A 23,153-nucleotide genomic window follows, 5' to 3' on the forward strand; every position below is an offset into this window, starting at 1 on the left:
AATAAATACACACAGATGGCGTCAGTGTGGGAATGAAGAAAAAAAACTGCGTGCTCGAGCCGCTGTACTTTGAAACAGCTTTGATCGCAGAGAGACTGGGACATTTATCTGACCACACCCTTCATCATTCGTTGCATTCTTTTATGCCCTGAGGGAATAAACATAAAAAAAAAACCTGAGAGAAATAATAGAGGCTGAAAGGATACTGAAACAAACAAAAAATGCATATGTGAGCCCACTTTTGTTAGTGCTGGTACAAAAAGAGCTGTCACTTTTGGGGGTCTTATAAATTCAGCTGATTTTACCGAGTGTACTTGCAGTTAATGACGCGATTTCTTCACTTTTTGTGCTTTGTACACCTTTCCAGACCGGCGTCACCTGTGCCTATTTACTACTGTTATTTTGACTGAGGAAGAAGAAGCAAACGGACCTGCAGTTGTCAGTCAGCGCCGTGCTTGTCGGTCTTCCCATTTCACATGCTTGTCTCTGTCTGCGCTGTCCCATGCAAGACGCGCTCATATGCCCGCGTAGACTAGGAGTATCATATCTTAATCTAGATACGAGGGTTCAGGGTTCGACTACCATCTCATCATCGTAAAGAGGTCTTGCCGACTCGTCCATGCCACGTTGTCTCGTAACACTATACAACTCATCGGCCAATCGGTGTCCTGTTTTGTCACCTACCCGCTACTACATGCTAGAGGCGAAGGCAGGACTTTTCGATTATAATGATGACAATGCCGACAATGCCGAAGCCGGCAAAGCTGATAATGGACACCAAAGTTTCTAGAAGGCGGCACCTTTAAAGCTGTTGAGTTCAAAAGGAAGAAGAAGATGCCAAGTTGCTGCGTGTTCCGCTATTAAGTAATGCCGTGTTATGAATTCGTCACATAAAGAAAAACGAGGATTTTCATATCTCGTTTAGTCGCGCCAGTAACCAACAACATGATAGCAAGAATTCGGCAAAGTACCTTACTCATAAATCTAGTACTTCGTTGATCAGGTGAGTAGAGGCCTAAAGTTTGTTGCTTTGCTTTCTAAGATACAAAGCACAGCTCAGAAGTCCCCATTGTTTGCAAGGTTGCAGCACTGGCTGAACCGCCTGCGGTACCGCCAGGTACCACTTGCGAAACACCTCGCCGGCTTCTATAAGAAATAAAACCCAAGTCCTCTGCTTGACACCGTTAAATCACTGTGAAGATGCGTGGAATGATAAATATCGACAGCCGGATTGGACAGATTTTGCTTACCCTAGTTTCAGCCGCTGACACACGATCAGCGACAGAAAGTGGCGCCAGCGCAAGCTGTAACATTAACCGTGCCCTCTTTGGTTTCCAGATTCCAGCTGCGTAAGCATGAACGCGCTTGGTGGGGGCCTACTGAGGTTTAGGTGGAGGAGGAGGAGGAAGGGAAGAAAGGCGCAGAAAACTGACGTGCTATATGCAACCTTGTCGTTCTCATTTATCTTGCGTGTGCGTATTAGAGGCCGCTCCCGCTACTGTGTGAGCAGAAGCGATCGGCATGCTCTTTTCTTGCGAATTCAACTGCCGGGGGCCCTTACCTGAGTGGAGGCTGGTTTCGCAGGGGCCGCAGCGTTATGCCTCGGCATGTGTCCCAAGAATGGGCTGCGCGTCGGCTCTGCTCCCAAGCCAAGCGGGGTCCGCGACTGGGCGCCGTGTCGGGAGGCCATGCCGCCGAGGGGCTGAGACTGCGACCGGCCTTCGGAGCCCGTGCTGCGACTGTGCGGCTTGAAACGGTGGCCGCCGCTCCTCCCTCCGACCGCTTCCCGGGGAACAGATGCCCTGGGCAGCAGGTTTGGAAAAGTTATATTTCGCGCAACAGACGATTGAAATGATGTATATATATTTGCGTAACGCTCACTTACGCACGAAACTCTAAATAGTGGCTTAAAACTGGTTTTTTGAGTACTGAACTAGCTGATCGTTATACATCATACGAGGAAGACGCAAACACTGTGAGGAATTTTCTTGGCAACATATGTTCTCTAATAGTAGTTTGGCATGAGTTCTCGAATATTGAACTTGCTGACTGATATAAATCATGTAAAGAGGACGCGAAAGCTACGGGCCTCATATTTCCTGGACGAAATTTTTCATTTAACATACTGGCGTACATAAGAAGGCACCGCCACCAAAAAACGATAAATGCCACAGAAAGAGCAGAGAAAAGTGAGCATATTCTTAAAGGTAGCTTGCCAAGATTGCTTCACGCTGGCGAAGAACGAAAAAAAAAACTGGATATCAAGTTGACGTTTGCCCACATATATACGGGATATAAAGTAGACGTTTGCCCAAATACAGTGTGTGTCTGCAGTTCCTTATTAAGAATGTTAAAACATCTCACGCCTCAACAGGGAACAACTTAACCCCTTCCTGGTTTTTCTTGCCCATTTCGGGCCGCGCACGTACCTTCGATTTCCGTGGCCCTGTGACCGTGTCGGCGGCAACTGCGGCCTGCCAAGTCCGACGAACTTGGCCGCGTTCGTGAAGAGGCTATGCTCGAAGGCGCCCCTTAGAGGCACCATAGCAGACTTGCCGGCGTCCGCGTTGTCACCCGCCCCGTGTCGCACACCTTTCTCCAAAGTCTCCGCCGTCACCGCCGGGTCATGACCCGTGCTGAAGCTTCCCAGGTTCTCAGCTTCGATGTCCTCCAGAATACCATCCGTCATCTGCTCGATCTCCCTGATCTGGCTCTCCAGCTCGCTCTGATGCTGATCACCGCGACTGCGAGCCTTCTGCTCTTCGCATGGGTCACTCAGTCTTCTAGGGTCGGTCTGTAGTTTGGGCATGGGGCTGTCGGCACGCATGGAGTGGCGGCGCTCACCGGACGTAGAGGTGACACGGGTGGTCTTTACCACTGGGACACGGGATGCCTTGGACGAGGATGGCGGTGACGGAATCGGGGAATCCCCGGCGGGTCGCGGCGGAGGTGACGAGATGGGAGGACGGACAGGGCTCGGAGACAGGAGGTTTACTCCTTGTATGCCTTGGTCGTCGCTCAGTGGAGGTTCGAGGCGGCGATCGCTCAGCAAAGGAGTGGGACTCTGTGCCGGAGAGCTATCGGAGAGCGTGCTCCGGCCGGCGCCCATTATTTGGTCCCCGAGGCCTAGAAGAGAGTAAAAAGAAAACCGAAGCGCTGTCAGTCCTCCGAAGCGCAGTGGTTACGGCACTCGACTACTGTTCTCAAGGATGCGGGATCGAACCCCGGCCTCGGCGGCCGCTTTTCGATGAAGGCGAAAAGCAAGGCGCACGTGTGCTGTGCGATGTCAGTGCACGTTAAAGAACTCCAGGTGGTCGAAATTTCCGGAGCCCTCCACTACGGCATCTCTCATAGCCTGAGTCGATTTGGGACGTTAAACCCTACAAACCAACCTTGATGCTTTAGGATGAGAGTGAAAACTAAGCTGCAACGTCAGGAGCAATATCAGTGCACGTTTAAAAACCCCAGGCGGTCAAAATTTCCGGAGCCCTCCACTATGGAGTTTCTAATAGCCTGAGTCGCTTTAGGACGTTAAACCCCGCAAACTAAACCAAAAGTCAGTTTTTCGGCTTTTTTTTTTTTGTTTTCGAAGGCTGATATTAAAGTTTTAGAACGCGCTTTTAGAGAACTGACGCTTCATTTAATTTCATTTCATTTTATTACTTTAAAGTTTATTCGAAGTACTCCAGTAAATTTCGATTTGTTCAAGTTGGCCACAACACAATTGAAATATGACAGGCGGAAAAGAAAGGAAGAAAAAGAAAGCAAGAAAGAAGGGAAAGCAATTCCTACGCGTATTACCATAACGCTCGCAGCGCCCATACACCCGTTTCCAGTTTCATACACGCCACGTCTTCGTACCCCTCGTGGACTGCAGTATCATTTCCAGCGCCATCAACAGCTTGCGGTCCCCGCCCAAGCACTCCTGCTGACCCAGTCAACGGCACCCATGCCGAACAGGGGGCGAACGGCAAGTGTGTTTGCGCTGGCGGGTAGCGCCAATGGCTGCATAGCGTTAATTGACGCACGACGTCCGGGCCATCCTGAACGAACAACACGCGTGGAGCATGTACACGTTCGGCAAACGCAGTCCGGTGCATTGAACACCGTCGCGTGACACACCCTGCATGCTCCGAAGCGACGACGTCGTCGCTGTGGGGCACCATTGACTCGGAAGTCGCCCGTCCCTCCTCTCAACGTGTTCCACGCACCGTCTAGGCAACGTATCCACCGATCGTCGGGTTTCAGAGATCAATGCCAGGACGTTAGCGACGCAGTCGCTTGATGACGAGTGCGTGCGTTCGTAATAACGAAGACAACGTCGCGCGGCTTATTTCATTCTCTCTCCCCAGCTTCGCTCTCTCTCTCTCTCTCTTTCCTCTCCCCCCGCCCCACATACGCACGTTTTTCTTCTATACAAAAGCAACGGTAGGAAAACAGAACACTGTGGCCAGTTCCTTCATGCCGGATCAATCCGGAACCCTCCACGTTTGACAAACAGCGCCCAGGAGCGCAGTGCTTAAATGCCCTTTTCCTCCGAGCGTTCGATAATTTCTGTATTAAAAGCTTGTTCTATGCTTTCTTCACTGAGGGGCAAACATGAAAACTTGGCTTTCAACATTACAATGGTATCATGGGGTAAATCGATGCAGATAACCTGCAAGCGAATCTCCTTACTTATGCTTGCAGAAGGTGGCGTGCGGCGAAACGGTGAAGTTTGAGACGGTACCTAAATTATGCCGATGCATTTTTTTTAGCTTTTTAAATATCTTTTTTAGCCCAGCGTCGGTGCTGTCTGTGCAGGCGAATTGTACATGGAGGCGGGCATTAGGTACGTGATAGAGCTCAGTGATGGAACAATTGACCAAAATCACTGACCTCTATCGCTTCATCGCTGACCTCTATCGCGTATATATAATGTCAGCTTTGATGTATCATCCACCTGCACAGATTAATACAACGTATCTATCGCAGGGTTTCAAAAACGGTCTGTAAAGAGTTACAAAAACACTCGGTATATGTCGACAGCTAAAGAATTGAAACAGCTTGAAACCTTAGAGAACAAAGGGATCTTTATGCTCATTAATATCCGTATGCTCATACGGCATGGGTAGTAATTTGTTTCAGAGCGCAGCTCTTTGGCACCCGCTCCTGCGTTTCGCGTCGGCGTTGTCCCTCGTAACCAGCTCCGCAGCTGGAGCTCCGCGCTCCTGCTGCCGCCGTTCGCCACTGCGTGTACCGCCCCGCTCTCCTATTCCTGCGTGGCGGCGATGGTGTTCTCCGGCTCGGCATCATCGGATCATGATGCGTGCATCCCAAGCCGAAACGCAGAACCACGTTGACTTGACTCGCTAACGGCGTCAGTCAGTCACTGATATCTCTTCGCCACGCAACGCTCCTATACGCCCACGCGCTTACTCCCGCAACCTCCCGATAACTTAATTGCTCTCTTCGCTCCTCCTCCAATGCCACCCCTGTGCGGTGGAAATCAGAGCGCCCGATCGGTGACGGCGGATCTCGATATGTGCACTGCCCGAGCCGATACGCATACCTCCATCTATGGAAAAGCTGAAACAGCTGATGAGCTGTGCTCAAATTTCGCACTAGGAGGTAGCGTAATCGTCGGCAATGTTTTCTTCCTCCTCTATTTTCTGCTCTGTCCGCTTGAGGCAGCGAGGGTGGCTCAGCTACAGAGCCAGTAGAAGGCCCGTGGATTTTTTTTTTCTTTCTTCCTACATTCGCAACAACAAGCTTTACCAGCTTGACTGAGATTACCGTCGGCGGCGTCCCACTTTCACTGCTTGTCGGCAGCATTAGGAAGAGAGAGAAAGGGAGAGATGCGGCCCTCGCGCGCGAAGCGAATAGTGGAAATAATGCGATCTAATAGTCCTACGCTCGCGCAAAGGACATCCTCTACGCACCTGCTTGTGCGCTCCTCTTCCCATTCCCTCGTCAGGACACACGGGAAGTATGGACCATCCACATCGGCCTGATCAGCGAGCGGGCATCTTACGCGCGTTCTCTGCAACCCGTGCCGGTTCTCCCGCGCGCAGCGGCGCGTCCCATGCAGCCGCAACACCTTGTCGGCATATGTGCTGTTTTGAAGAAATATGTGCGCTGTTAGAACAAATCTCGATTACGTCGCAAACGCCGTAGCCACCGCTGAAGTGCGGTTCGAAGCATCTCTCAGTACATGACCTGAGTGTTATGCGCTGACGAAAGCGCATTGTGAATGGCCTCCAGCGTGTGAGCGCTTACATAAGCACGAGAATGGAAGCCATGCCGGTCCTGTAGGATGCAATGCGAAGAGGCTCCTGTGGTCTTTGCGGTTATGCACACGTTGATGGAAATGATCTAAGCTTCCATTTCGTAGTGAAAATTTGCTTTCAAAACTGCCACAGAGAGTCCATGGGCTGCGTTGTTGGAAGTAGCCCTATTAAACTACGGCGTATTGTATGATACTTTCATGAACAAACTGATAGAAATGGTATAAGCTCCCACTGCGCAGAAAACTTTCGTCTTTAAAGTTAGTTACCCACACAATGAGTTATTGATACCGCCACAAAAAAATAATGAGGCTTGGCTCTCAATATAAATAGCTGAAAACAACAATCATGCCCCGGCAGGATCTGCCGGCGTATTGATTGTTATGGTGCAGTATACAGTGTGTGAAAAATATTGCATCCGAAAATTTCTCCCTTCATTTTTACAGATTTGCAGGGTATGAAACCCGATTCTAGTCGCATAAGCCAGTAACACTTTCCACTCACATGATGCGTATATCATAATATAATTGCGGTAAAAGGCACGGACGAAGCAGATTAGGTTATGCGCGAGTTACAAACTTTTTATTGGCTGCTTTGACTGGCATTCTAATCGTAGCAAAATCAAAATCTTAATAATATATTAGCAAAATGCAAGCAATACAACGAAAACGTCTTAAAATCAAAATCTTATGAATATATTAGCAAAATGCAAGCAATACAACGAAAACGTTTTAAAATCAAAATCTTATGAATATATTAGCAAAATGCAAGCAATACAACGAAAACGTCTTTGAATATAGCGCGCCGATGAACTCCCCGCTCTTGCGTACACCATTATTGCGGAATTTGGCCCTGTTCAGTTTCAATTAGTTAAACACCAGATTATGTGCTGGATGAAGAGGAAACCAGTCTAAAAGGACAAGGAGAAGAGGAGAGATGTACATTACGATGACTCTACTGGGATTCGCGTCTATGCTCCCTGAGACAGATGCTAACATGTAACGTATTTGGTACGCGGCAGCAACACGACACAAACTTAGTAGTATCACAAACAAGCACTTGTCGCACAAAATGACTCTCGAAAATGATCTACTCTGCAAGTGTCACAAGTCTACTCGATACTTTAGCGACAACGTTTTTTGTGAGGCTAAATACAGATTTAAAGTCACTTTAGCGATTACGCTTTTTATGAGGATAAATACATATTTATGAGAATAAAAAGTCTGCCCCGAAGGCGTGAAACAATCGCGATGCGTCCCATGAAGACAGTTTTAGCCCATGAGCTCGAGTTCTTGCGTACGCCGAAAGAGATACCGATTCAGGCGGCGGATATATACATAGTTGATGAGAGAAACAGCCCACCGTGGCGAGCACCCAAATAGCACAACGGGAAGGGAGCGGAAGCCAGGCGGATCGAATATAGCGCAGCTCGACAGAGTGCTATTTATGTATGCACTGTCGCAGCACGGTGCCAAATAAATGCAGCAAACAACAGTTACCCGTCTTTGCTGAGAAAAAAGAACCCATAGCGCACCTGGTGCGATCTGAAATTGGGATGTTTTTCGGACGCAGATGAAACTACCTGCAGTTTGAAGCCCTTGAATGTCGGTTTGGGCTGTTCAGATCAGCTTCTTTACTGGTATTCTTTAGAATGAACATCAAGAACAATAATAATAATAACAATTGGGTCACAGGAAGGGAAAGGTGCAGTATCTGTCACACTTCCTCTGGGGACACCTGAATCGCGCCGTAAGGGAAGGGAGGAAGGTGGGAGTGAAAGTGGAAAGACAGAAAGGGGAGCCGTAGTGGAGGGCTACGGAGTAATTTCGACCACCTGGGAATGACAATGACAAAAAAAAAAAAGATGGTTTAGGCATACATAACTCATACACACGCACACGTTCATGCATATTGCAACGCAACGTAGTCTTTTACAGCACTCTAAAGGTCAGAAGTCACGGCGGAATCCACACTTTCGTATGCCAACTTCGATCACGATTCCTTCAGGATGTTTAGAATTTATCATAAATGTTGTTGTGGCTGTAGGAAGAAGGAAAAGAAAATGAACGGGCCTACTACTGGCTCTGTAGCTCCGCTGCCTTGTGCAGACAGAAGAGAAAATAGAGAAGAAAGAAAATGAAGAGGGTGAAAGACGCGCGCCGCAACAACAGTCATTGTCCACCACCGAAACGGTGGCGGGTGCAATGACAGCCTACAACAGATAAAAATTCTGTGGCAGGCTAGCCCCCCCGCAAGCGGCGGTGACCGACCTGTCCCAGCCCCAACAGGGGAGTACCTCGTTTTTATCAGAAATCAAAGCACAACCAGCATTATATATATATGCAACGCAATGTCAAAAGCCAGAGCAACTGCCAAATCTACAGCCAGACAATTGGTTCCGATCAGCGGCATTGCGCGCGAGTACAGTAAGTACTTTCTGGTTTATGTTTCTGCTTTTATTCGTTAATTTTAAACTACACAAGCACTCGATATATGTCAAAGTGAGTTTAAACAAGGTTCACGTCTCACACGAAATTTTTGACCGCCCCAGCTCATCGTGCAGTGATTTCTTTAGAAATGACGTCAAAAGTCGAGTGGCGCCATTTGCTACCCAACCGAAATAAGCTGGTGGCCGACCATCGGTAAATGAGTGCGAAAAGCTCGCGGCGACCGGCATAATCGGCCAGCCAATGCGAGCCTAAAGTGGGCCCTGTTCGCAGCGAATTACATTGGTTAATAGCTGGTCAAAAACTCTCAGCCAGCAATCGGCGAACAGTAAAGTATTAGTCGACACCTAATGCTTGGCCAGCCAAACATGGCTGAAGGTAAAGTCGTCGTTGTCTGCCCGCGAGTTTGGCCAAGTACTTTGAGCCAGCTCCAAGTCACGCGCAATAGGCTGACTGTAGTTTGTCGCAGAGTTGACGAGGCTGATAATTTGCACTAGTAATGCACATAAACAGTCTGCTGAATCCTTCTGCTTTCCGTGAACCTGGTGAATGCGATGTAACTGGATTATATTAAAGCAGCATATGAATAGCCCTTAGAAAAGCCCTTCATGAGAATGATCATGTATGTAGCTAATTCATTTGTATAATGTTCGCACAAAGACGGCAACGCGGACTTTTTAAATAAAGCAATATTAGGAGTATGATCATGCCCTTTCGTATTTTTCATTTTTGCCGTCGCAAGGTCAAGGATGATTGATATAACTTCTCTCGACTTGCGAGCGTTATTGGCTGTGAAATGAGGGCCTCATGTTGGGGACATATAAGCCCGAATAAGGTTCCTGCTGCGTGTGTGTAGCGCGATGGTGTTCTCTGTTTCGTAGTGTTTCTTTACGATTGACACGAAGGAACGTAGTCGCCATGGAAATGTTTGTGTTATGTTCACTGCCTGACCTCTGCTCCTTGCAAGCTGTGGCAGTTAATGTGACGATATTTGCTTCAGCTTTGCAGAATATTCTCAGGGTCACCAATGTTTTTTACGCAGGGTCGGCGTGTGCTTTTCCCAACGCAGACGCAAGCTAAGCAGCATCGTTGTTTTGTTCAATTCTCGTCAATTCAACATCAGCATAATCTCGTACGGTACCCGAACGTTGTACTAACATCAGCGTGTAACGCTGCCTGGTGGTCAAAACAAGTGGCATTTGTGACATGCAGGCAATGTCACGGACCGACAGTTGAAACAGTGTAGGTAACGTTATCCTTTGCTTGGGTGAGCAGTGTGTGCAATATTGGTCCCCGGCGTTGACCGTGTGTCGGCCTCCGAAGGTCGGCCAGTGTAAGGCCTATAACCAACCCAAACTTCGGTCGAACCTTTTTGACCTGGCTTGGGCCAATGTAGGAGATACTATTTATCGACGTGGAATAAACATAGCGCTAATGTAGTTTTCTCGGTTGGGTAGTAGGATTACCGAGCGCGGATCAATTTTTGGTTCGAGCATTGTGTGTTCATTGTGGACAAAACAAGCTTGAGACGGTTCAGGTCTATCGTAATCCTAGTCGCTGTTGTTCGATTGTGTCTCTCTTCTACAGGAGGAGAGCCGTTGCATTCAAGCGTTAGTAAATTACACCTGAACACAATGGCCTACTAAAAAGAATTTTTTTTGGTTATTCTGTTGGGAAGGTTTCCTGAAACGAATGAAAATCTCAACATGGCCAACAGCGGTAGAGTTTGCGAAACTTCGGCTCTGTAATAAGAAGCTCCTGCGGTATAATCCAAACATCTTTCATGGTATTTACCGGCAGAAGTTAACCACAGTCGGCAGTATACTTTACCGAATTGATTAATCGAGTTTCTAGTAACTCGCCCCAAAACCGGTTACATGTTCACAAAATTTAATGCAGCACTGACCTCAAATCGTGATATCGATCGTAGCGCGGTAGTTACGATGCTGTCGTGTTTTGACAGATGATAACGGCTTTCGAGAACCTGGTAACCACTATAACTAAAGCGAACGAGTAACTCGGCTAGTGCTTAGTTACTTTGACTGGTGAAGAACGCTCGCTGTTACAGCCAAGCACGACCATTTCGTGAGAGAAATTCAGCATATGCGGCTTTTCGGAGCCCAGGATGTAGTTGATCCTACGAAATAAGCAAATACACAGACCGCAAACAACAACATCGCAATGTTGTCAAAAATAACCGCACGCCAAAACAAAACAACACAAAAAACCACATGCAGTTTCCGCATTCATGCAAGGCAATACAAGGGGAAAGGTAATAAAGAGATGTGGAGAACATGAGACGAGAGACGAACAGAAGGACAGAAAGAAATGAGAAAAGGGAGCAATGGCTAACGAGCGCACACACGCAAGAAAATGCACTACGCTCCCAATGTATGCCTTACAGTATTCTATACAAGCCCGGATTCCCGCTATGCAGCGCAGTCATTTCTTCCAAGGGCGTTGATTTGTGGCCCTCGCGACGTTCGTAAGCAATGGACGATTGTCAACGCTTGCCATTACGACGCAGAGATCATATAACGTCCGTGGGTACGTTGAGGAGGCCGCACAGTGGCATGAAATACGTTCCCAGTTTCTGTGTTGGGCAGTTCTAGGCATATGAAGTTTTGTGTAGTTAAGGTCACGACATGATAGGTAGGAAGAGAAGGAAGAGAAAGAAGCTTATTTATTTCCGATGTCAAACGGCTACTCCGCACAGCCTTGCTTTGATTTCTCTTTGGTACTTATTCTTTAAAAAGGATTGCTCGAATCGACAGAAGCAGTCGGATGGAGATACTCGCCTGGAGGACTGAACGTTATAAATAGTAACGAATACTGGTTTGCCAAATGTCATATGGGAAAAAGCAAACAAGCTGGGGATTTTCGAGGTCGTAACACGGCACTGAGAACAAAAATCTGTATGCGCGCTGGGTAGTACAGCGGCCGCAACCGATCTTTGGTGTGGCCTGCAAAGCTTACAAACAATGAAGGAATGCTTGCTTCGCAATAGAGACGATAGTACAAGGCAGTGCCAGGTGGCTTAGCCTACAGCAATGAGTGAAGTGCTTAGTTAAATGGGCAGAGTGATAAGCCGTATGCTATGAATTCATCATACAGACTTTGTAAGCTCAAAAAATTACGAACATTAATTAGTAAGTAATTAATCAATCATTAGTCCTCAATTACATAAATAATCAGCTATTAAGATACTTGAATAATTAATTAGACATTGGCTCATTCAATTAGTTATTCGTTAATTAATCAGTCATTAATTAGTAATGCATTATTGATGGGGATATACCATAGAAGGAATGCATTCGCGCATACTGTGGTGGTGCTCTCTGATTGGTCGATACCTCTATGACGTCATCTCGCCTCGGCCAATCCGAGCCGCCGCAAAAGCGGGACACATCTTGTCCACGACAGCATGAGCCATTAAAGGCTTTCGCCTTAATATGTGAAAAATGGAGTCAGGTGTCACATCTAGACAGAGTAAACGAGGCTTTTGACTGCTCGCTTTGTCGAGCGGCCGTACGGACCCGCGTACCGACAGCAGGCGTCTCTACGCTTTCGTCTAAAAAGCTATCGCTCGTAATATGCTGGTTGTTATAAAAAGTGCTAATTCTCGTCGATCTGAAGGCCGCAATGAGCCCGTGTCCTGCGCCGTTACGTCGGCAGCACCCGCCGCCACGGTGGCTAAGTAGCCATGGCATTCAGCTCCGAGAACGAGGGCACGGGTCAAATTCTCTCCGCCGCATTTCGATGGAAAACATGCTAAATTCCTCCCTGCACTGCGCGATGTCGGTGAACATTACGGAACCCCAAGTGGCAAACAATAATCCGTAGCTGTCCGCAAGGGAGCCTCTTTTTTTTTTTTTTTACCCTCTTTTCAATATCTCATTCGCCCCTTCCATAACGGCCCAGGCCCACTGGGTAAAACCGATATTTTTGGTGTGGTTAAATAAATAAAATAACAAGAATGCAGCGCCTTCTCTTTTCACCATAAAAAGTCAAGTTTCGCTCTTACAGCAGAAAAATATCAGCCTGTTTTATTTTAAATCAAGCGTAGCACCTAGAAAGAACCAACAAGCATTCGGCTTTGCTCCCCCTCATGTGTCCGTTGCCACTTCGGGTGCTCAGTTCATTGTGGCTGCGGACATGGTCTGACGTTCTCATCACATACCTGCTTCCGCCACTAAAAATACACTGCTGCGAAATCGCTGGCGAGACGATGTGGCAATCGCTGAGCGCCTCGCGTCCGGCTAATCTGTTATGCACGCGCCAGCTCGCCTGGCGGGAGGAGTTTTGTTTCGTCGGCCGTCGCCCAGGGTGCCCCAGGTCACGACCCGGTTTCTTCGTTGCCGATGTAAGTGCAATGGCCGCGGGACGCCATTTCAATACGGGGCATACGTTAGGCTGATGGCATTCGACGGAAGTGCGACTGATTTCCTGAGATGTTCTAAGAGATGCGCCATATTTACTGGTCACCGTGGATTACTCAAGGAAGTTCATGACAGGTGCAAGCGACCATGAGAAGGGCACAAGGGCGATGTATAGAACGAGGAACTTACAATTAAATTTTATTTCCCCGCCACACACACTTGCACATAGGCAATTACACTAGTGCATTTGCAGTAGACATCGCTGTGCAGTAAAAGTAATGTGCTGGTAAAGCGAACTCCTTTCAATGAGAAAAAAAAGTGATGAATTCCTGCGCATGTTCAACGACTCACTTTTCTAACGCAAGGATACAGAGATGTCACTCAGTAATTTCCAATGGGCTTGCGCTGAATAATTATATGTCAAAGTTGAACCTTTATGTTTTTATTTTGAAAATTCGGCGAACTTTCTCGATTTAGTTTAGAACACAAATTCCGCTTTTTTCGCAGCGAATCATGTATTCGATGTGACGAATTCCGTTTGTATTTCTTGAAAATTCCCTGGACTTTCAGTCTTTCGTTTAGAATGTAAATATCATTTCTTTTCTTCTCTTTTCAGCGAACCACGCATTGTATGTTTGAATAACGTTCTGAATGAATTAATGCGGCACTCGTGTGTGACAAGATATCGAGCTAGAATTTGTACAGGCGTTTTTTTTTTTTTAGCAGAAACATTTATCGAACAGTAATGAAAATACAAACGGTTTCACTAAAAGCCGTGCTCATAGAAGGAATCGCCATCATCGTTAAAAATTAACACAGGTCAAATTGAGACAGCCAGCTGACATAAAGAGGAAGTTGGAGCTATCAGTTCTATAACTAAGCATTCTATCGTTGGGTTGTGATGCTGCATGAGTTGAGCAAGAAAGCATGTTGATGTAGTGGTTGCTGTTCAATAGTCGCGGTAGCCATAGCTTAGTACCTTTTCGTGGCGACCGCGCTTAGTTTTTTGCCAGTGTTCTACGCGAAGTAGACAGACCTAATCAAACTATTTAATTTGCGAGAAAAGAACGCCAACGAATAAGGTAAAACGGCGCCTCGAAACCTACTCGCTTTCTTCTTCATTGTGGGACTACGGGCGATTTGCAGCTTTTCTTTTCCGAGTACATACGAAATCAGCCGCCGCTGTACGGAACGAAAACCGTGGGTATACATGTCTAAATAAGCGTTGTTACCCTGCAAAAATTTAATAGCTGCCTTCAAAGGTACTTTCCCTGCGAGGCAAACTTCTGTCGAATGTTTTCTTTTTTTCTTTTTTTAGTTTACTTAAATTGTGCTCTAAATGGGTGATGATTAGGAAAGAAAACCGTGATTATCTAGCACGTGGCGAGGAGGGGTGCTCCCTAGTCTGCACAACAAATGCGCAGGCAAGCGGAACAGTACCACAAGTTGCAAGACTGCGAAATGTCGCAGTTCCACCGCCTCATCACGCCCCTATTTTGCCCACTTAGTCAATTCTGAATTCCGACTGGGTCCAACTAGTGCTTACAACGCTATGCCTTGCTCCCAAAAACAATGACTCTCTTCGGTTGAAATCAAATCTCGAAAACTGAATTCGGCATACTTCCGTCTTTCTTCAGTTTGATCCGAAAGTCCAAAGGCCAAAGGCTGCTTCAACGGGAATAAGGTGCCGTTGGCATATTGTCCTATCCAAATAACAAGCAATAAACCCCGACTGGCCTAACGAAAAGCATACTTTTGATGTAATAAAGGTGATATCATTCGTTAACTCAGTCTGGAGCCCCGTTTTCTAGGCAAAGCCTGGTACCACGTCTGCTTTCTTCTATACATAAGGTCCGTTCTTGGTTTCAAGGAAGCTGCATAGCTTAGTACCTTTTCGTGGCGACCGCGCTTAGTTTTTTGCCAGTGTTCTACGCGAAGTAGACAGACCTAATCAAACTATTTAATTTGCGAGAAAAGAACGCCAACGAATAAGGTAAAACGGCGCCTCGAAACCTACTCGCTTTCTTCTTCATTGTGGGACTACGGGCGATTTGCAGCTTTTCTTTTCCGAGTACATACGAAATCAGCCGCCGCTGTACGGAACGAAAACCGTGGGTATACATGTCTAAATAAGCGTTGTTACCCTGCAAAAATTTAATAGCTGCCTTCAAAGGTACTTTCCCTGCGAGGCAGACTTCTGTCGAATGTTTTCTTTTTTTCTTTTTTTAGTTTACTTAAATTGTGCTCTAAATGGGTGATGATTAGGAAAGAAAACCGTGATTATCTAGCACGTGGCGAGGAGGGGTGCTCCCTAGTCTGCACAACAAATGCGCAGGCAAGCGGAACAGTACCACAAGTTGCAAGACTGCGAAATGTCGCAGTTCCACCGCCTCATCACGCCCCTATTTTGCCCACTTAGTCAATTCTGAATTCCGACTGGGTCCAACTAGTGCTTACAACGCTATGCCTTGCTCCCAAAAACAATGACTCTCTTCGGTTGAAATCAAATCTCGAAAACTGAATTCGGCATACTTCCGTCTTTCTTCAGTTTGATCCGAAAGTCCAAAGGCCAAAGGCTGCTTCAACGGGAATAAGGTGTCGTTGGCATATTGTCCTATCCAAATAACAAGCAATAAACCCCGACTGGCCTAACGAAAAGCATACTTTTGATGTAATAAAGGTGATATCATTCGTTAACTCAGTCTGGAGCCCCGTTTTCTAGGCAAAGCCTGGTACCACGTCTGCTTTCTTCTATACATAAGGTCCGTTCTTGGTTTCAAGGAAGCTGCATGGCTGGGCGAGAGGCTGGAAATCTGCAGCCAAACCATATACAGCGGATACAAAATGGCTGAATTTGGTGCGGTCGTAGCCCATTTGCATAGCATACCTGGGATATGGAAATACACTAGTATAACTGTCGAACAGATCTCAAGCGGAAAGTGACACTGCCCATGCTGCTTTGTACGTAATGCCTAGCCGTGATTAAGGAGGCGGTAAGCGACAACTGGGAGCACTTCTGTGCGTGTGTTGTTGAGGTATACACGCGATCTCTAGAAATTAGTCATTTAAAGAAAAAACGGCGTCGTGCCTTTCGCCTAGTGGGCGGTACAATTTGTTAACAGCATCACCTACTTGGGGCCCGTATGAATTACTGATACCTAATTATTTTATTGTTCAAGTAGGTATTATTATTACTTAAACATACTTTAGAGGCTCCAGGAAGGCATTGCTTTGGGGTGAAGGGGGGGGGGGGGGGTGCAATGTAAAACCATGTCCGTCAAAACCGGAAAGAAATGCTTCAATATCTAATGTTTGAGTGGTGCTTAATCTCATAAAAATAAGATTAACACTGGATGTTGCACCGCGTGCTTCAGAGAACCGCACTTCCTGAAGTCCAGCACCCAAGAAACTGCATGGTAAAAATTGTGTATAGGGTCGCGCTTGAGGCTCTTTATAAGCAGTCGCGCGGTTTGGGCGACCTGTCTAACACTAAAAAGAGAAGCCGGTAATTATGTTATTCGGTGTTTTGCATCCAATATTGGCACATTGGACTTTGCATTACGGAACGGCTCATGACGTATTGATGTGGTTCTTAGCCGCCATCTGCCATTCAGCTAATCACTGCGAAAAGGGTGGTTGACCACACTGTCGTGATGGATATTAGTTTGCTGAAACATGTGAGCGAAAAATATATCTCTCCAAGTCACAGAAAAAAAAAAAAAAAGCAGAGGTGCGTGAGTTTCTGCCTGTGGTACGGGCAACATCTTACGCCCAGCAGGATGAATAAATTTAAGGGCGGGCGCGATTAGTAAAGGGGTGACTCTGTACTGAGCATCAGAACATCAGAAGAGGAGACGAAGGTAAAGTAGCTAATGTATAATTGCATATACAATTGATCACCAAACGTAGATGGAAAGTAAAAGATCTTCGTATCCATAAATATTTGACGTTTTCTCAGAAATTGTTCTTGCAGATGTATTTCTTCAAATATTCTTCAACATCGCAATAAAAGCCAATATATTCACCGATCTTCCCACTGCAGGCTTCTAGCTTAATGCTAGTAATTTTCCAAAACGTGTCCCATTGATTTTCAAAGGCAGAGTGACGTATTTCTTGTAAGCGCAGGACAAACTTTAGATGCGAAATTTTGGCATGCTTAGAGCCTTTATATCTTTATGTTCACAAGAGTATGTTAGTTTTCCACAGCTGATCCACAGTTCACTAAAGAAGAACCCCCCTACTTTTCTATGGAAAGTCTTAATTACTCGCGAGGGCAGAAACAACTTGAGAAGCAAAATATCAGTAAAATACTTCGCAGTTCTCTCAAAACTTTCAAAAACATTGGTCTTATATGGTAGATTTAACTATTCGCTATGAGTGTTGTAAATAGTTTAAAAACAAATTGCTTTCTGCGTATCTAAAGCTTACATCATTTTAGTGAACACGTGTATAACAATTTCTTATAATAACCTACATTTGACTCATACTTGAAACGTGCCCCAGAATCCTGGATTTGAAGGGATGAGCAGCAAGGTTTATTTAATCGACGTACGCCCCGAAACAGTATCTTCGCTTGATCAAGAAAACGCACAAAGCGCTGCAGTTTTCACAGCAGCAGTTCACGTGGACATTTGTCAATAGAAGCAGCCGCACAAGAGAACTGCAGTACAGATAGGAGGAAGTTTCCAGAAATGTTGCGAAACCTTTGCATGTACAGTACTCACGGATTGAAATAGGACATTCGGAGCGCGTGGCCGTCGCTGAATGCAAGGCAGTGTGGTAAACAGGCCGGCTTATTGGCGACCGGAAGGAGCAGTTCTGCTTCTTAGATGTTCTCCCCCTCGAGCTATACCACAATGCAGCACCTTGGTTCCATGAGCATCCCCGGGCGGCGCTGCATGCAGCGACGGCCACGCGCTCCGAGTGTCCTATTTCAATCCGTGAGTACTGTACCTGCGCTCGCCTGTACCGCAGGTAGGTCGATATTCGTTGGTGCCTTTTTTACTGACTGAGTTCTCACGTGCGTGCATGCTACCCAGGCAGCCCAAACCATTGCCCAATATTGGCGCCATGTTGGCAATGTTCGGCCCAACATATGACTAGGGCATTGCCAATGCAGCACCATTATTGGGGCGATGGTTCGTGCCGCCTAGGGATGCATCGACGTAGGTGCGAAACAGGTAGAGGGAGGCGAAGGGAGAGAATGAAAAGGAAAGGAGCGCTCGATTGAGCAAATGACGGGTTCACTTGGTATCGCACAAAATTAAGGACGATGGTTTCGATCGCCGAGAAAAAAGCAAAAAAAAAAAAAAAAAAAAAACCCTCGATGTCGTCTACTGTGACCGCATTCCGCTTCAACCTGTGCTTTTAAGAAACAGAAGGCAGAAAAAGATAGCCGAGGATCGAAGAAGTGAAAGAGATAACACTTCGCGGCTCGTATTCCGGGAAAGCAGATTTTTTGACTAACCGGGGGAGTTGAAGGGACGCTGAGAGAAAGGTAAAGCTGCATTGTAACAAATAGTGGATGCAACTATAGTTATATGTGCGCATTTATAAACTACCCCCCCCCCCCCCCCCCCCCCCCTTCCTCCCCGTCCTAAAATGCAGAAACCGAACATAGGTGCCTCCACGATCGGCAGACTACAGGAGTAAATCTTCGTTGTGTCGACACACGATACTTTTTATAGGTGAGTTCGAAGTGGCTACCAAGTAATTTTCGGTGTTTTCGGTGTAGGCGACAGTGTGTCTACGCGCAAGAAACTACCTGGTACATTTATTGCTACGAGGGCTCTGCAAGACATCGCTTATTTTGCTATCTTTTTTTCTCTCAGTAATCGTCAGGAGTTTTTATTCTGTGCTGTCGCCAGTCCGCATCAAATGTACACCCCTTAACTTGCAGGAAAATCTACCTTAAATTCACCCCCCTCTGTTAGAATGTAGAGTGAAACTAAGGGAAGAAACATTTTTGTATAAAATTCATCTACTCTAGTAATCGCCCCCGAAATTATGAATAAACAGAACTCTTAGTAATTATTACTGCGATTCACCCTGTAGTCAGATTTAACGCACCATACGCGTTGTCTGTAGAAGACAAGAATTAAGAAAAGGACAGGAGTAAATTTTGCTCTCGCATTCTCAGTAAAAACAGGACAAATCCACAATTACGCGTTCCACAGCAAAAACAAAAGAAATAGAGCCTGTGCGTTTTCCGTACTTTAGTGTTGTACACTAGAATACGGATTATCTGTGCTAATCTGCAGCTGACTCCTCAACAACCATGCTCCGTTTATTATAAAAGTACTTTCGGGAAAGGCTTTTTTTACAGAGATATATAATAGTAAACAGAGTAAATCAGGAACCCTGATTTGAATTCTTTTTTTTTTATCTGCATTCATTATTTTTTCCAACTTGCCTTCGTGCACGTAAAGGGTGATACTAGATATAAAAATGCGGCATGATATCGTCCGTGGAAGAATGTAATATAATGGTTCTTTTGCCTCGAATCTATTTCATCCTTATCGTCTGCTGCCTCGACTGGCAGATGCCGCATATTAGTCTTTCTGCACCGCTTCACACAACGATGAAGATTGCAAAGGGTCGAGATGAAACGTAATGTACTGAAGATAAAGCCATAAAGCATCGTGTAGAAGATAACAGTGCTGGCTAGTCATCTTCAAGTGGTGCAGCGCAATGGCACGTGGCCTAGACAAGAGAAGGGGACAAACACTCTCGTCTAGGCCATGTGCCGTTGCGCTGCACCATTTGAAGATGTTTGACCAACTAGCCCTCCAGTTATTGTGGTGTGCAGTTACAAAAGGCGAAACGAATGATTTGTAAGAACAGTTGTAACAAAATAAGATCCTCGGTTTCGACAATTACAGCTTTCTTCACAACGAGATCCGTCGTCGGTCACCGCCTCAATTGAGTCAGAAAGCCATGTACCACTCGAACGCTGAGGCCAAACAGAGGACCAAGACTTTGTGGATTCAGCCATGACATAATCGAAATAGGTACTAAATAGGTATGGAAGAGGTTCTCCTTCTTCGCTTCAGTTCAGTTAAGTTCAGTCGTTCTGTCGTGTCCGACTCTTCGTGACCCTATGGACCATATCACGCCTCTCACTATCTTCCTAACATCACATGACTTCATCTGCAGCGCCTCGAGGATGTCATCTAACCACCGCGTTGGCTGCCTAACCCTTCTCCGGCGACCCTCAACCTTTCCCAACATCAAATCTTTCTCCAGCGACTCCTCTCTTCTCATCAGATGACCAGAGTAGCTGAGCTTTAACTTTATAATTTGACCCTCCAATGAGCAGTCAGGGTTTATGGTCGACAATATCGACTGATTTGATCTTCTGGCAGTCCATAGAACTCTCAAGAGTCTCCGCCAGCACCACAATTCAGATGCGTCAATTCGCTTACTAGCATTTTATTTCTTCTTTTCTTCTTGGCGTATGTACAAGGACAACCAAAATGTTGGGATGTTTAAGAAAGCTAACAATGGTGATATACGTGTGTAAGTATAAACTCAAGGAACGCCTGTTTCAGCCGTAATATGTAGAAATGTTGTTTGCACTACTGTCAGCCCAAATCAGGTTACAAGTTTTCTTCCAGAGAAAAGAGATCTAATCTGCCACCACCCCTGCCCTTCTACTCCTTCTGAAAGAAGCGGGAGCAGCGAAGGTAGGTCATGGCTGTCTTCTAGCTGAGTTTTTGTTGTATCTGGCTGCGTTGGGCACGCTTTCCAGCTTCGTATATGACTCTTCAAACTCCGTTTTTTATTTTTTGTTTGTTTTGGTCCTTCAATTTACAGTAGTCGAGCCTGCGGCTGCACGACATTATCCGGTGAATTGTAGTGTTTTTATGTCATATATGACCCTTCTGTCTTTCTGATGGTGGCTGTCTAAAGTATATATATATAGTTTTCATAGCAGCAGTTCACGTGAACATTTGTCAATACAAGCCGCCGCACAAGAGAACTGCAGTATAGATAGGGGGAAGTTTCCAGAAATGTTGCGAAACCTTTGCATGTACCTGCGCTCATATATATGTAAAGATTGAATGCAAGCGCCCAAATAAAACCTATAAGTCAGCGCTCTCTGTACGTGAGTCCCTTTACTTTTATCTTCGTTTTTTTTTTTCGCGCAGTTTTGAAGACGATCGATTGATACCCACTAGCCCACCAAAAATCGCTCTTTAAATAGAATGAGGAATAAAGCATGTTCTGCGCTCGTCATTGTGCGGTAAAAAGCAAATACATTCTGAAGGCGCTATTTCTGCAATTTTAGGATGCGACGCAGAAAAACCACTCTTGCTCGCTTCTTCTGCTATGAAACGGCCTCTAGCTACATCTTAATTATAATGAGATACAGAAACCTCAAGAACAGTGTTGGAATGATGGGAATATCCTATATGTTTTCGTTACCGTAAGTACTGCTGCCAGTCATATACTGCACAACATGCACGAAAGCATCGCTATTCCAGGATAGCGACCAATCGGCGGCCTTTCGGGGGCAAAAAGCTTAACCCTTATGGAACTTTAAAGGTCTGAAGCGCAAGAATGACAAGAGTTCGAGCCAGCATTAAATGTAGGACAGTAAGTTGCTGCTTGCTGAATACGAATACTGCAGATGAGAAAAAAAATGGGCGATTTTAGTGAAAGGCAAAAGCCTGAGTGCCACATTTTGCTACGCAACTGTCACTAGTTAGTAAAGACTCAATTGAGTAGACACTAATCAGTTAATAATTAGTCATGAATTAGATAATTAATTATTTATTGTCATTATGTTTTAGTTAATGAATACATATAAATAATTTGTCAGTATTCAGATAAGTAGTTATTATTAGTAATTGATCATTGATTGCCATATGGCCATATAAGCCACGCATTCGCGCATACTGTGGTGGTGCTCTGTGATTGGTTGAGACCCCTATGACGTCATCGCAATACGGCCAATGAAAGCCGCCGCAAAAGCGGGAGATATTTTGTCCACGACAGTATGAGCCATTAAAGGCTTTCGCCTTAAAATTTAGTCACCGTTTAAGGTCCCTGAAGCGGCACGGAGGCTATAAGGGACGCCGTAGTGGACAGTGCTAGGGTCTCTTACATCTCAGATCACACGTGAGAGTTCGTACTTCTCCTTTAACGAAATATTACTACCGCAGCCTGGAGCAGATAATCCGTTAGCTTGGGACCAGCGGCCGTCGAGCTGGAGCTTGTTGAACACATTCTAAAATAAGGTAAAGAGCTGAGTTCATCACTGGCTTGCATTGCTATTGCGCGCATTTAGACCTCACGAAGAAAACTTCCTTAGTGTTTAGTGTTTCACAGATAAGCAACATTTAGTAGTTCTTATCTCTAATGTGTGGGATGCCTGCCATATTTCAACGTACATATAATAAGCCTGTTTTTTTTTTTTTTTTTTTTTTTTTTTTTTTTTTTTTTTTTTTTTTAGCGGACTCTGTTATATCTACTTGTAAGCTCTGGGGAGCGCAATGAGCGAGGTGCAGAGAAGGCGTGCAGGGAATAACATAGCATTAGCCTGTCGCACAGTAATGCTGGACACGGAACAGCAGAACTTTGGTGAGTTCTGCATTTTCAAGCCATTGCTTATTTCTATTTACTTTCTACAGCCTCAAGAGCCGAGGCATATAGAAGGTGCCGATTCTCCACCGCCATGACTTGTGTAGCGAAGTGATTCCAACACCGGAACATAAGCTTCTATGATTTAACAAAATACCCGTGTAACGCGTGGCCTAACTGATTGTGTTAGTTACGTCTGTAATAGTTTCGTAGCGATTGGCGCGCCATTCAGGATCAATCCCCCCTTGAAACCGGCACCCACAGCGGTCTTGCATACAGTCTATCGATAAAATTTCATCTATACAGGATCGTGGAAAAGTCTCAGGCTGTACGGTGTGCATCCGAGTAGTGTTTTCGGTCACTTAAGAAGCTGATTCAGAGCTACCAATATTCTTAGCGATAAGTTTGAGACTCGGTCGTACACTAAACAGGCTTTGCACTTCGGCAGTGTTGAAAATTCATTACAGTCTTCCCAC

General features: G+C 45.8%; 1 protein-coding gene across 1 annotated transcript in view; it reads right to left on the bottom strand.

Annotated features, from left to right (window-relative positions):
- Nucleotides 1-23,153, bottom strand: part of LOC146208324 (uncharacterized) — a 79,039-nt gene that overhangs the window by 5,262 nt on the left and 50,624 nt on the right. Inside the window, exons 2-3 of the mRNA XM_084578364.1 lie at nucleotides 2,430-3,126; nucleotides 1,562-1,802 (exon numbers count right to left, since the gene is read on the bottom strand). Of these exons, the coding sequence (XP_084434490.1) occupies nucleotides 1,562-1,802; nucleotides 2,430-3,126 (938 nt within the window). The remainder of the gene's footprint in view (nucleotides 1-1,561; nucleotides 1,803-2,429; nucleotides 3,127-23,153) is intronic.

This window comes from Amblyomma maculatum, chromosome 1 (genome assembly GCF_055883805.1).
Source record: "Amblyomma maculatum isolate TAMU_Amacu chromosome 1, ASM5588380v1, whole genome shotgun sequence".
Taxonomy (NCBI): Eukaryota; Metazoa; Arthropoda; class Arachnida; order Ixodida; family Ixodidae; genus Amblyomma; species Amblyomma maculatum.